General features: G+C 45.5%; 1 protein-coding gene across 1 annotated transcript; it reads left to right on the top strand.

Annotated features, from left to right (window-relative positions):
- Positions 1 to 95: 95 nt before the first annotated feature.
- Positions 96 to 13449, top strand: LOC311119256 (uncharacterized protein; the record flags this gene model as incomplete). The annotated part of the gene is made up of 4 exons (XM_084193977.1): positions 96 to 338; positions 10811 to 11103; positions 11575 to 12353; positions 13442 to 13449. 4 exons carry the CDS (start codon positions 96 to 98, stop codon positions 13447 to 13449), a joined length of 1323 nt encoding a protein of 440 aa, XP_084050103.1.
- Between the last annotated feature and the right edge of the window lie 517 nt (positions 13450 to 13966).

The raw sequence follows: 13966 nt of genomic DNA, 5'->3' as shown, positions 1-13966 counted from the left end.
CGGATTCAATGAAATCGGAGGAGCAGGGAATGTCTTGGTTACTCCAACTGAAAGAGGACATCAGAAGGATACAGGAGGATGCTAGGGGTGCACTAATGAGTCCCAGCCAGTCCGATGATGATGATGTAGACTATGACGAAGAATGCGAAGAGGAGGACAGCGATTGGTTGCCTAGCAATGGACTGAAGGTGGAGCACTTGAGTTCCAGCCAATCCGATGATGATGCTGCAGACTGCGACGAAGAATGGGACGTGGAGGACAAGGATTGGTTGGCTAGCGATGGGCTGGGGGTGGAGTTGGATCCAGAGAGGTGCACACCAGAGCGGAGTGTGAGAGGCGTGAGTATTTCTTTTTCCAGTCATAAAGTGTGTTTCTCAGTATTTCCTTGATAAATCTCATCCTTGATTCCTTGACCTCAAATCAGTTTGTTGGTGGCATATACAAATATGCAGATGTTATCGCAGGTGCAGCTAAATACTTATTGTTCCAACAGTAATATCTAAAAACAATACACAACAATACACACATAATAAAAAAGAAATAAATTAAGAAATATCAGAATGCGCAATGTCAGGAATATATAATACATACATAATAATAATAATAATAATATGCCATTTAGCAGACGCTTTTATCCAAAGCGACTTACAGTCATGCGTGCATAATTTTTTTTGTGTATGGGTGGTCCCGAGGATCGAACCCACCACCTTGGCGTTACAAGCGCCGTGCTCTACCAGCTGAGCTACAGAGGACTGTACATACATACAGTTATAGTCAAAAGTTTGGACACCTACTCATTCAAGGGTTTTTCTTAATTTTTACTATTTTCTACATTGTAGAATAATAGTGAATACATCACAACTATGAAATAACATATATGGAATCATGTAGTAACCAAAAAAGTGTTAAACAAATCAAAATATATTTTATATTCTTCAAAGTAGCCACCCTTTGCCTTGATGACAGCTTTGCACACTCTTGGCATTCTCTCAACCAGCTTCACCTGGAATGCTTTTCCAACAGTCTTGAAGGAGTTCCTACATATGCTGAGCACTTGTTGGCTGCTTTTCCTTCACTTTGCGGTCCAACTCATCCCAAACCATCTCAATTGGATTGAGGTCGGGTGATTGTGGAGGCCAGGTCATCTGATGCAGCTCTCCTTCTTGGTCAAATAGCCCTTACACAGCCTGGAGGTGTGTTGGGTCATTATCCTGTTGAAAAACAAATTATAGTCCCACTAAGCGCAAACCAGATGGGATGGCGTATTGCTGCAGAATGCTGTGGTAGCCATGCTGGTTAAGTGTGCCTTGAATTCTAAATAAATCACAGACAGTGTCACCAGCAAAGCACCATCACACCTCCTCCATGCTTCACGGTGGGAACCACACATGCGGAGATCATCCGTTCATCTACTCTGCATCTCACAAAGACACAGCGGTTGGAACCAAAAATCTCAAATTTGGACTCATCAGACCAAAGGACAGATTTCCACCGGTCTAATGTCCATTGCTCGTGTTTCTTGGCCCAAGCAGGTCTCTTCTTCTTTTTGGTGTCCTTTAGTAATGGCTTCTTTGCAGCAATTAGACCATGAAGGCCTGATTCACGCAGTCTCCCCTGAACAGTTGATGTTAAGATGTGTCTGTTACTTGAACTCTGAAGCATTTATTTGGGCTGCAATCTGAGGTGCAGTTAACTCTAATGAACGTATCCTCTGCAGCAGAGGTAACTCTGGGTCTTCCTTTCCTGTGGTGGTCCTCATGAGAGCCAGTTTCATCATAGCGCTTGATGGTTTTTGCGACTGCACTTGAAGAAACTTTAAAAGTTCTTCAAATGTTCCGTATTGACTGACCTTCATGTCTTAAAGTAATGATGGACTGTTGTTTCTCTTTGCTTATTTGAGCTGTTCTTGCATAATATGGACTTGGTCTTTTACCAAATAGGGCTATCTTCTGTATACCCCCCTACCTTGTCACGACACAACTGATTGGCTCAAACGCATTAAGAAGGAAAGAAATTCCACAAATTAACTTTTAAGAAGGCACACCTGTTAATTGAAATGCATTCCAGGTGACTACCTCATGAAGCTGGTTGAGAGAATGCCAAGCGTGTGCAAAGCTGTCAAAGGCAAAGGGTGGCTACTTTGAAGAATCTCAAATATAAAATATATATTTTGATTTGTTTACTACATGATTACATATGTGTTATTTCATAGTTTTGATGTCTTCACTATTATTCTACAATGTAGAAAATAGTAAAAATGAAGAAAAACCCTGGAATGAGTAGGTGTGTCCAAACTTTTGACTGGTACTGTACATACATAAACTCATACACTGAGTATACAACATATTAAGAACACCTGCTCTTTCCATGACAGACTGACCAGGTGAATCCAGGTGAAAGCTATGATCACTTGTTAAATCCACTTCAGTCAGTGTAGATGAAGGGGAGGAGACAGGTTAAAGAAGGATTTTTAAGCCTTGAGACAAAGCTGAAATGTCTTGAGTCAATACGTATTCAAACCATTTTTTTTTATGGCAAGCCTAAATAAGTTCAGCAGTAAAAATGTACTTAACAAATCACATAAGTTACATGGACTCATTCTGTTTTCAAGAATAGTGTTTAACATGATTTTTGAATGACTACCTCATCTCTGTAGACCACACATACAATTATCTATAAGGTCAATCAATCAAGCAGTGAATTTCAAACAACGACTGAACCACAAAGACCAGGTAGGTTTTCCAATGCCTTGTAAAGAAGGGCACCTATTGGTAGATGAGTAAAAAGCAGACGTTGAATATCCGTTTGAGCATGGGGAAGTTATTAATTACACTTTGGATGGTGGATCAATACATCCAGTCACTACAAAGATACAGGCATCCTTCCTAACTCGGTTGCAGAAGAGGAAGGAAACCGCTCAGGGATTTCACCATGAGGACAATGGGGACTTTAAAACAGTTACGGAGTTTAATGGCTGTGATAGGAGAGAACTGTATGTATGGACTGTATGGTGGTATACAGTATCAATATTTGGCATGTCATTAAGTCAACCATCAATCCTGTCTAACAGAATATCGAATAAAGCCAAAGTGACAATATTGCAATTTATTAAAGCACTGTGATCCTTCTCTGTAATCATCCTAACCTGCCACACTGATTCCAGACCTGCTCTCTTATTTGTACTGGAGGGCCAGTGGGGTATGTAACTGATCTTGAGGGCATCCACCGACAAAGTGCTCGGAGCCCTCAAAAAAAGTTTTTGAACATGCCTGAACCAAGGCGCATTTGGTGGCAGCAAGCCTTGTAGACAAGGCTAAAGAAGACACCCAGGTTAACACTCCAAATGAAAAAAGAGAAACAGACCCTACAGCCAGAGTCTTCAGAACAGCCTTTGGAGGCTACACATCACAGCCACAGGCCCTCTCATGGCTTGGAGCAAGAAGTTGACTCTCAGGAGTTAAATGGACTTGACATGGGGAGAGTCATTGTGGGAGGTTTTGAAAACTAAGGTAGGAAAAAAAAAAAAATCCTTTACCTTCACAGCACAGAACAAGTTTAATCTGAATATGTGCTTCATAATATTACATAGGCAGGAGGCCTATATATTCTCATATGTGTGTTCTGCTGTAGCCTACATTGATTTATTTTATTTGAAGTTATATTCCGATATTTGTTCTACTGCTACATTGATTTCTTGTAAGCCCCACAGCTGAGTATGTGTGCATATGGTGCAATGTCTAAAAATGTTGCTGTACATTGATGTCTAGAAAATTAGGCTATAAGAAATTGGGCCTTGTAAGCCCCGCAGCTATACTCAAGTCCGTGGCCAAACTGCAGTGACGTCTAAAATGCTTTGAATTAATCAGCACCTTGGAGAGTGCTGTCAGTTTCACCACCATAGATAGTAGGCTACTTGGCTGCTACGTTGGGTCAGTCAATGTAAATAGTCCGGGTGGCCATTTGATTAATTGTTCAGCAGTCTTATGGCTTGGGGATAGAAGCTGTTAAGGAGACTTTTGGTCCTAGACTTGGCGCTCCAGTACCGCTTGCATTGTGGTAGCAGAGAGAACAGTCTATGACTTGGGTGACTGGAGTCTTTGACAATTTTTTGGGCTTTCCTCTGACACCGCCTAGTATATAGGTCCTGGATGGCAGGAAGCAGTGATGTACTGGGCCGTACACACTACCCTCTGTTGCGCCTTACGGTCAGATGCTGAGCAGTTGCCATACCAGGCGGTGATGCCAACCGGTCAGGATGCTCTCGATGGTGCAGCTGTATAACTTTGTGAGGATCTGGGGACCCATGCATTTTCAGTCTCCTGAGGGGGAAAGGTGTTGTCGTGCCCTCTTCACGACTGTCTTGGTGTGTTTGGACCATGATAGTTCGTTGGTGATGTGGACACCAAGGAACTTAATTCTCGACCCGCTCCACTACAGCCCTGTCGATGTTAATGGGGGCCTGTTTGGCCCGCCTTTTCCTGTAGTCCACGATCAGCTCCTATGTCTTGCTCACATTGAGGGAGAGGTTGTTGTCCTGGCACCACCCTGCCAGGTCTCTGACCTCCTCCCTATAGGCTGTCCCATCGTTGTCGGTGATCATGCCTACCACTGTTGTGTTGTCAGCAAACTTAATGATGGTGTTGGAGTTGTTTGGCCATGCAGTCATAGGTGAACTGGGAGTACAGGAGGGGACTAAGCATTCACCCCTGAGGGGACCCAGTGTTGAGAATCAGCGTGGCAGATGTGTTGTTGCCTACCCTTACCACCTGGGGGCGGCCCGTCAGGAAGTCCAGGATCCAGTTGCAAAGGGAGGTGTTTAGTCCCAGGGGTCCTCACCTTAGTGATGAGCTTTGTGGTCACTATGGTGTTGAACGCTGAGCTGTAGTCAATGAACAGCATTCTCACATAGGTGTTCCTTTTGTCCAGGTGGGAAAGGGCAGTGTGGAGCGCAATAGAGATTGCATCATCTGTGGATCTGTTGGGGCGGTATGCGAATTGGAGTGGGTCTAGGGTATCCGGGATGATGCTGTTGATGTGAGCCATGACCAGCCTTTCAAAGCACTTCATGGCTACCGACGTGAGTGCTGTGGGGCGGTAATCATTTAGGCAGGTTACCTTCACTTCCTTGGGCACAGGGACTATGGTGGTCTGCTTGAAACATGTAGGTATTACAGACTCGGTCAGGGAGAGGTTGAAAATGTCAGTGGAGAGACTTGCCAGTGGTGTAAAGCCCCGCAGCTATACTCCAGTATGTGGGAATACTGCGGTGACGTCTAAAATGCTGCGTGCTCTATCTCTGTCTTTCTATCTAAACAATCAGGGTTTCCGTTAGCCGGTCATAGCCGGCTTTTGGCCGTTTTTATTTATTTTATTTTTAAGCTGATAACTGTCAGGGAGGAAAAAAAGAAACATTTATTGCGAAATAAATAAATAAATAATGCTTTTCATTGGTTGAAATACCAGTTGATGGAAATACATTTGACCGGTCATGCTTATCGGTCTATAGGGTAATTTAGTGGAATTAAATTGGTGCTTGTGTATATTCGTTATGTATCCTATTTATCACACAGCATACAGAGCGGAAAATCTGTCACAGTGATTTTATAAGCCCAATCATTGCGCAACAATTCTAAATGCAATCGTGTGTTAAAAGTTTTTGGGCCACGATTTAATTATTATTATATATATATATTTTTTTCTCAACTGGTAATTGATGCACGCTTCCCATTCGCCATTAAAATGCATAGGCAATGGAAGGGCAGGCTTCATCCGCGCGTCACACACCACTTTACAATGAGCTGGAGGCAGTACTATGCATTTTGAACAACGTATAGCTACTTAATTGTTTGAAACCTGAACGTTTTAGTACATATTATGAGGCATGTTTTACCTTAAAAGTAGGCTAGCCTAGGCTAAATCCAACCATATCCGTGGAGGCAATTATCTTTGAAAGACTTCCATATGCCATTGAAACCAGTAGCCTATTCCTCTCATGTTCTATTGTTTTTTTTAACTGTCTTTAATTGTTTAGTAGCCAAATGCACATTCATGCGTAGCCTACTGCCTTGTGCGCATTGCTGCGCTAAACAATGTTATGAAATAATAGTTTATCAACATTTTAAGCTAAACGTTACAACCTGTTGCATCAGATTTAATTGCTTTAAAAAAAATGTTTTATGTAGACTAGGCCTACTGGTTGTATGAATTTGGGATCTATCGTCCCACAACTGTCCCAGAGTCAGTTTGGGCTATTTCTTTCTCGACAAGCTGACCATTAGAATAGGTCAACTTTTCTACTATGGGGGATAGAAGATTGACATAGGCTCATAAGCGGCGCGTCAATAATGCTCGGGGAAGCTAAGCTTTCCTTAAGTAAATTCAATTAAAAAGCCAAAATGATTATAGCCTAATTAAGGGTAGGCATTGTCAAAGAGGCGGGGCTTCAGGAGTGACTGAAAGATAGTGATGGACTCCCGAGTCACGAATGGCTGGAGGGAGTTCCAGAGCCCAGGAGCAACCCTGGAGAAGGCCCTGTGGGAGTTCCAGAGCCCAGGAGCAACCCTGGAGAAGGCCCTGTGGGAGTTCCAGAGCCCAGGAGCAACCCTGGAGAAGGCCCTGTGGGAGTTCCAGAGCCTTGGAGCAACCCTGGAGAAGGCCCTGAGGGAGTTCCAGAGCCCAGGAGCAACCCTGGAGAAGGCCCTGTGGGAGTTCCAGAGCCCAGGAGCAACCCTGGAGAAGGTCCTGAGGGAGTTCCAGAGCCTTGGAGCAACCCTGGAGAAGGCCCTGTGGGAGTTCCAGAGCCCAGGAGCAACCCTGGAGAAGGCCCTGTGGGAGTTCCAGAGCCCAGGAGCAACCCTGGAGAAGGCCCTGTGGGAGTTCCAGAGCCCAGGAGCAACCCTGGAGAAGGCCCTGTGGGAGTTCCAGAGCCCAGGAGCAACCCTGGAGAAGGCCCTGTGGGAGTTCCAGAGCCTTGGAGCAACCCTGGAGAAGGCCCTGTGGGAGTTCCAGAGCCTAGAAGCAACCCTGGAGAAGGCCCTGTGGCCAAAGCTCTGGAGCTCGGACCTGGGGATGACAAGGTGGTCTGCTGTGGTGGAACGGAGTGCGCCTGTGGGTTGGTAGGGGAGAAGAAGGTCTGAGAGGTAAGGGGGGGGGGCAAGGTGGTGACAGGCTTTGTTGGTCAGAAGGAGAATCTTGTAATCAATGCGTTGGGAGACAGTGGAGTTCACGGAGGAATGGGGTGATGTGCTGCCACGACTTAGTGTGGGTGAGTCGGGCTGCAGAGTGTTTTAACCATTTTGAGCTTACAGAGGGAGCTTGAATTGATGCCGTAAGAGTAGTGAGTTGCAGTAGCCAAGACGGGAGGAGATGAACGCATGTATGAGGGTTTCAGCGGCAGGACGGGAGAGGGAGGACCTGACTTTGGCAATGTTGCGGAGGTGGAAGAATGAGAATTTGACAGTCTGTCCCTTCTAGATGTGTGGGTCCCTCCTCTCCACTGCGGCCCCGTCGTGTGCTCTCTGTGTCCTGTAGTCTACGATCAGCTCCTTTGTTTTGTTTAGGGAGAGGTTATTTTCCTGGCACCACTCCGCCAGGGCTCTCACCTCCTCCCTGTAGGCTGTCTCGTCATTGTTTGTAATCAGGCCTACCACTGCTGTGTCGTCAGCAAACTTAATGATGGTGTTGGAGACGTGCGTGGCCGCGCAGTCATGGGTGAACAGATAGTACAGGAGGGGGCTGAGCACACACCCTTGTGGGGCTCCAGTGTTGAGGATCAGCGTGGCGGAGGTGTTGTTGCCTACCCACTTGGGATCGGCCCGTCAAGAAGTCCAGTTGCACAGAGAGGAGTTCAGACCCAGGGCCCTGAGATTAGTGATGAGCTTGGAGGGCACTAGGGTGTTGAAGGCTGAGCTGTAGTCGATGAACAGCATTATTACATAGGTATTTATCTTGTCCATGTGGGATAGGGCAGTGTCCGTGGATCTGTTGGGCGGTATGCGAATTGTAGTGGATCTAGGTTGTCGTGTAAGGTGGAGGTGATATGATCCTTGACTAGCCTCTCAAAGCACTTGATGATAACAGAAGTGAGTGCTTCGGGGCGTGTTACGAACCCTGTGGCTTTAAACGTTTAGGGTGGATGGACAAGAGACCCGTAACATAATTCATGCAAATTAGAATCGTGACATGAAACAGTGAGAACAAAAACTACACGACAACCATAAACTACAGTCAAACATAAAAGGTTTATTTTTGAACACACGGTAAAGGTTTGGGGAAAAGGGGCTGAGCAGGACCCAAGAAATGAAACAATAGTGTAAAACACCCCTAAACTGATCTTGCCTGCCTCAAGAACCGCTAAGCTACTGATAATCATACAAAAATACAGTGGGTGGTCCGCTCAGGTCTAACTAGTGTTTTTAGACAGTTTTCTTCCTACGGGTAATGTATGCCCAAGGGCAACTTGCTTAAATTCCCAGAAACACACAACAACGTTACCAAACAGAGTAACCAGCAAATGAGTGAGTACACAAAACACAGGACACCACAGTATCCATACTCACATACGGAGAATAGTCTCTAACAAAGTTACCAAACAGAGTAACCAGCAAATGAGTGAGTACACAGGACACCACAGTATCTATACTCACATACGGAAATAGTCTCTAACAACAAACACAACTGACCGGCTTTTAAACAATAGGAGGTGTGATTGAAAAACCAGAAACAGGTGGTGCAATGCAGAGGAATGTCCACTGATTGGTCCACCTCAGCAATCAGCAGACACCCCAACGACCACCAACCAGGAACATACAGGACACCTGTGATTAGGGCAGAAGGAGAGGAAAAACACAAAAAGACACAGGATACCTGTATCCGTAACAGGGCGATAGTTATTTAGTTCAGTGACCTTCGTTTTCTTGGGTACAGGAACAATGGTGGACATCTTGAAGCAAGTAGGGACAACAGACTGGGATATGGAGAGATTGAATATGTCCGCAAACACTCCAGCCAGCTGGTCTGCTCTGAGGACGCGGCTTGGGATGCCGTCTGGGCCAGCAGCCTTGTGAGGGTTAACACGCTTACATGACTTACTCACGTCGGCCAAGGAGAATGAGAGCACACAGTCCTCGTGAGCGGAGGGGGCCTCGTCGGCGGCTCTATTTTCCTCGAAGTGGGAGAAGGTGTTTAGCTTATCCGGGAGCGAGGCGTCGGTGTCCGCGACGTGGCTGGCTTTCCCTTTATAGTCTGTGATTGTCTGGAGTCCCTGCCACATACATCTTGTGTCTGAGCCATTGAATTGTGACTTCACTTTGTCCCTGTACTGTCGTTTTGCCTGTTTGATTGCCTTACGAAGGTCATAGCTGGTCATAGCTGTTTGTACATGTCCATGTTCCCAGTCACCTTGCCATAGTTAAATGCGGTGGTTCGCGCTTTCAGTTTTGCGTGAATATTGCCATCTCTATCCACGGTTTTTGGTTTGGATAAGTTCTAATCGTCACAGTGGGAACAACATCCTCTATGCACTTCCTGATGAACCCAGTCACCGAGTCAGTGTGTACGTCGATACTATTCTGAGGCGACCCGGAACATTTCCCAGTCCGCGTGATCAAAACCATCTTGAAGCATATATTCCGATTGGTCAGGCCAACCTTGACCAGTACTTACCACGATAGCTTCCTGTTTAAGTTTCTTCCTACAGGTGGGGAGGCGCAGAATGGAGGCGTGATCTGATTTGCTGAAGGGAGGGCAGTGTAGGGCCTTGTAGCCATCCCAGAAGGGAGAGTAGCAATCATCCAGGGTACGTGATGCGCCTGTAGTACAGGAGATGTTTTGATAAGAATTTCAGTAGCATTTTTCTCAGATTTCCTTTATTGAAGTCCCCAGCTACAATAAATGCAGCCTCAGGATATGCGGTTTCCAGTTTACACATAGTCGCGGTGTCGGCTTGGGGGGGAATATACACGGCAGTGACGATGACCGAAGAAAAGTCTCTTGGGAGGTAATGCGGCTGGCGTTTGGTGAGGTATTCCAGATGGGGAGCACAAAAGGACTTGACTTCCTGTTCCTGTTCCACAATCACACCATGAGTTGTTAATCTTGAAACAAATCCCTCCGCCTTTCTTTTTCCCTGAGAGTGCTTTCTTCCTGTCCACGTGATGGTCGAAGGATCCCGCTGGCTGAATGGACGGGGACAATATATCCGGAGAGAGCCATGATTCCGTAAAACAGAGTATGTTACAGTCCCTGATGTCTCTTTTTGAAGGAGATTCTCGCCTTGAGCTTGTCTACTTTATTGTCCAGGGACTGAACGTTAGCGAGTAGTATACTCAGAAGCGGTGGATGGTATGAACGCCTCCTGAGTCGGACTAGGACCCCACTTCTTCTTCCTCTTCTCAGGCGTCAGTGTTTTGGTACAGCCCCCCGGGATGAATAGAGCTGCCTTGGGAAGTTCAAACAAAAGATCCAGGTCAGGGAAGTCGAATTTCTGCTCGAATTTCTGGTGAGTGACTGCCGATCAAGTGTCAAAGGTTATTTTCAGCTGTAGGTAATAATACAAGAAACGTTCTGAGCAAATAATGTCAGAAATACACCCCCCCAAAAAAATACTGCGAAGTTGGCTAGTAGCTAGAAACAAGGCGACCGTGTCTGTCGGCGCCATATTGTTATCCTCCTTCTATAAATGTAGATTCAAGGTTTCTCCTCTTGGACTTTATCCTCCTATGTTTTTAATCAAGAATGAGCGGAGTCAAGGAAAGACTTTTGAGAGTGTTTCCCATCCTGATTTATTCTGTCTCTGTTTTATGATTTCCAGAACAAGCTTCCCACGTCCCCCTCTGCCCTACCGAAGTCCCCAGGTCCTGCCTCTCCCGGTAATGCATTACTGCTGGGTCTGAAGAGGGTGTCTGTGCGGCTGGACGACTGCAGGAAAACACCGGGGCAGAGTGGCCATATAATACACAAGACAACACAGACAGGAGAGAAACCCCACAGCTCGTCTAATGCTGAACAAAACAAGACCCTCTCAGGAGACAGGCCTAGCTCCCATATATGTGATCACTGTGGGAAGAATTTTGTCACAGCCAGAAGTCTAAAACTACACTTACAGTACCTGAAGAGATACAGAGATAACTTGACTGGAGAGAAACCACACGTGTGCTCTACATGCGGAAAGGGATTCAGTGAGGCTGGCAGTCTTAAGAGACACCTGAGAACTCATACTGGGGAGAAACCGTACGTCTGCCCTCGTTGTGGGAAGGCTTGGAGTGATTCTGGAAACTTAAGGAGACACATGAGAAAAACTCACCCAGGAGAGAAGTTTGTTGTGAAGAGCATCCTTACAGGAGAGAAACCTTACCATTGCTCCTCTGACGACTGTGGGATGAGCTTCGGTACGTCACGCGAACGCAGAGTACACCAGAGAAAACACACAAGAGAGAAGCTTCGCAGCACGCCTAATGCTAAACAATGTAAGGAACCCCTCTCAGGAGATGGCTCCCATATATGTGATCACTGTGGGAAGTGTTTTATCACAGCAAGGAGTCTAAAACGACACTTACAGTACCTGAAGAGATACAGAGATAACTTGACAGGAGAGAAACCACACGTGTGCTCTACATGCGGAAAGCGATTCAGTGAGGCTGGCAGTCTTAAGAGACACCTGAGAACTCATACTGGGGAGAAACCGTACGTCTGCCATCATTGTGGGAAGAACTACAATGATTCTGGAAACTTAAGGAGACACATCAGAACTCACACAGGTGAGAAACCTTACCACTGCTCGGAATGTGGTAAGAATTTTCGTGAAAAAATAAGCCTTGAACATCACCGGGAAGTGGTTCACACAGAACACCCTCACCGCTGTGCTCACTGTATGAAGAGCTTCGTAAGTGCATCTAAACTGGAATCACACATACAAAACCGACATCCACCAAATGATCCTCTGAAAAACCCACACGTGTGCTCTGAATGTGGAAGGGGATTCAGTGAGGCCGGTAGTCTTAAAAGACACCTGAGAATCCATACTGGGGAGAAACCATACGTCTGCCCTCGTTGCGGTAAGGATTTTACTCAATCTGGACTCTTACAGAGACACATGAGAACTCACACGGGAGAGACACCTTACCACTGCTTGGTGTGCGGGATTAAGTTTCGTCATACAATCTCGTTAAAGCAGCACCACCTGAAGAACCACAAGGGGGAGACACTGGGTCCCGTCCGTATGCACCAAGGCCCTCTTCCATGCCCCCACTGCGGGGAGAAGTTCTCTACCAAGGCTCTTCTAAAGGATCACCTGCAAAAGACCCACAAAAGTAGAGTCCACTGCCTACAGTGCAGCAAGACCTTCTCCACTAAAGGTAGTTTACTAGTCCACCAGAGGAAACACACTGGAGAGAGGCCTTACCTTTGCCCTCAGTGTGGGAAGTGTTTCTCTCTGGCAGGGAGTTTAAAACTTCATCTCCGGATTCATGCGGGTGAGAAACCTTACTGCTGTACTTACTGTGACAAGAGATTCACAAGTAAGAGCCACTGCAATCTACACCTGCGAATCCACACCGGAGAGAAGCCATACCAATGCCCTGACTGCGGGAGGAGGTTTCGTGACGGGAATGTCCTGAAAAACCACCGGCGGACCCACACAGGAGAGAAACCGTTCCAGTGCCACCTGTGTGATAAAGCCTTTGCCCAGTGGAGCAGTCTGAAGAAACATCAGGAGACACATAGGCTAACTCAGCCTGTCTCTGTCCCAAGACTCCCTAATCCCTATCTACCACACAATCAGCATGTACCTTATCCCTACCCACCACAGACTCAATGGTAACTTTATCACCTGTCCAATCCCTTATAGCGTGATTCCTCATGATACCCAGACCAAAAAATACCATGATTTGGGGGATTTTCACAAAATGTAATCCATAGAATAGTACAAAACTTTTTCACCTTCCTAATATTGAGTTGCACCCCATTTTGCCCTAGAACAGCCTCAATTTGTTGGGGCTTGGAGTCTACAAGGTGTCGAAAGCATTCCACAGGGATGCTTGCCCATATTGACTCCAATGCTTCCCAGTTGTGTCAGGTTGGTTGGATGTCCTTTGGGTGGTGGACCATTCTTGATACACACAGGAAACTGTTGAGCATGAAAAACCCAGCAGCATTGCAGTTCTTGACACAAACCGGTGTGCCTGGCACCTACTACCTACCATACCCTGTTCAAAGGCACTTCAATATTATGTCTTGCCCATTCACCTTCTGAATGGCACACATACCACACATACATACAATCCATGTCTCAATTGTCTCAAGGCTTTAACAAGTGACATCAACAAGGGATCAACAAGGGATCAACAAGGGATCAACAATGGATCAATGATCAATTATGCTTTTATTTATGACATTTTGGCCTTACCCAGGCCTCCTTTAAAACTCCATCATGTTTCCTCTGTAGGCTCATGAAAGCAAAAAATGGTTTCATACCTAGCTTTACCGCTGGATCTGTAATGAGTAGTATATTGATTTCAATAAAAACAATTTTTACATAAATGTTTGAATATTGAAAAAATAAACATGAATGTTGAAAATATACCTTTTTTTTTTTTGGACTAACTTTTTAATATTTTAAGCACAATATACTCAATGGGCATATCAAAGTTCTAGAGTGGGATCTCTGCTACTTTTAGATTTATGATCCCATTTGTAAGCATTACCTTCAGAGTAAATGTGAAAACTGATTCAAAATGGTCGCCCTCTGCTGGTGATTTGCAGGGTGTGCAATGACAAGTAAAAGGAGTGCTGTGATTGGTTACATTGCCTACTATGCCAATTTCTCTTTATGAAATAGGCCATAACTTTAACACTAGCAGAGATTCCACACTGGAACTTTGATATGCCTATAGAGTATATTATGTTCAACAATATATATTTTAAAAACTGCCAAATCAAAAATGGTATATTTTCAATATTCATGTTTATT

This window comes from Coregonus lavaretus (assembly GCF_964263955.1).
Source record: "Coregonus lavaretus genome assembly, contig: HAP1_SCAFFOLD_429, whole genome shotgun sequence".
Taxonomy (NCBI): domain Eukaryota; kingdom Metazoa; phylum Chordata; class Actinopteri; order Salmoniformes; family Salmonidae; genus Coregonus; species Coregonus lavaretus.
The sequence above is the reverse complement of the archived record's forward strand: the minus strand, read 5'-3'. Positions and strand labels throughout refer to the sequence as shown.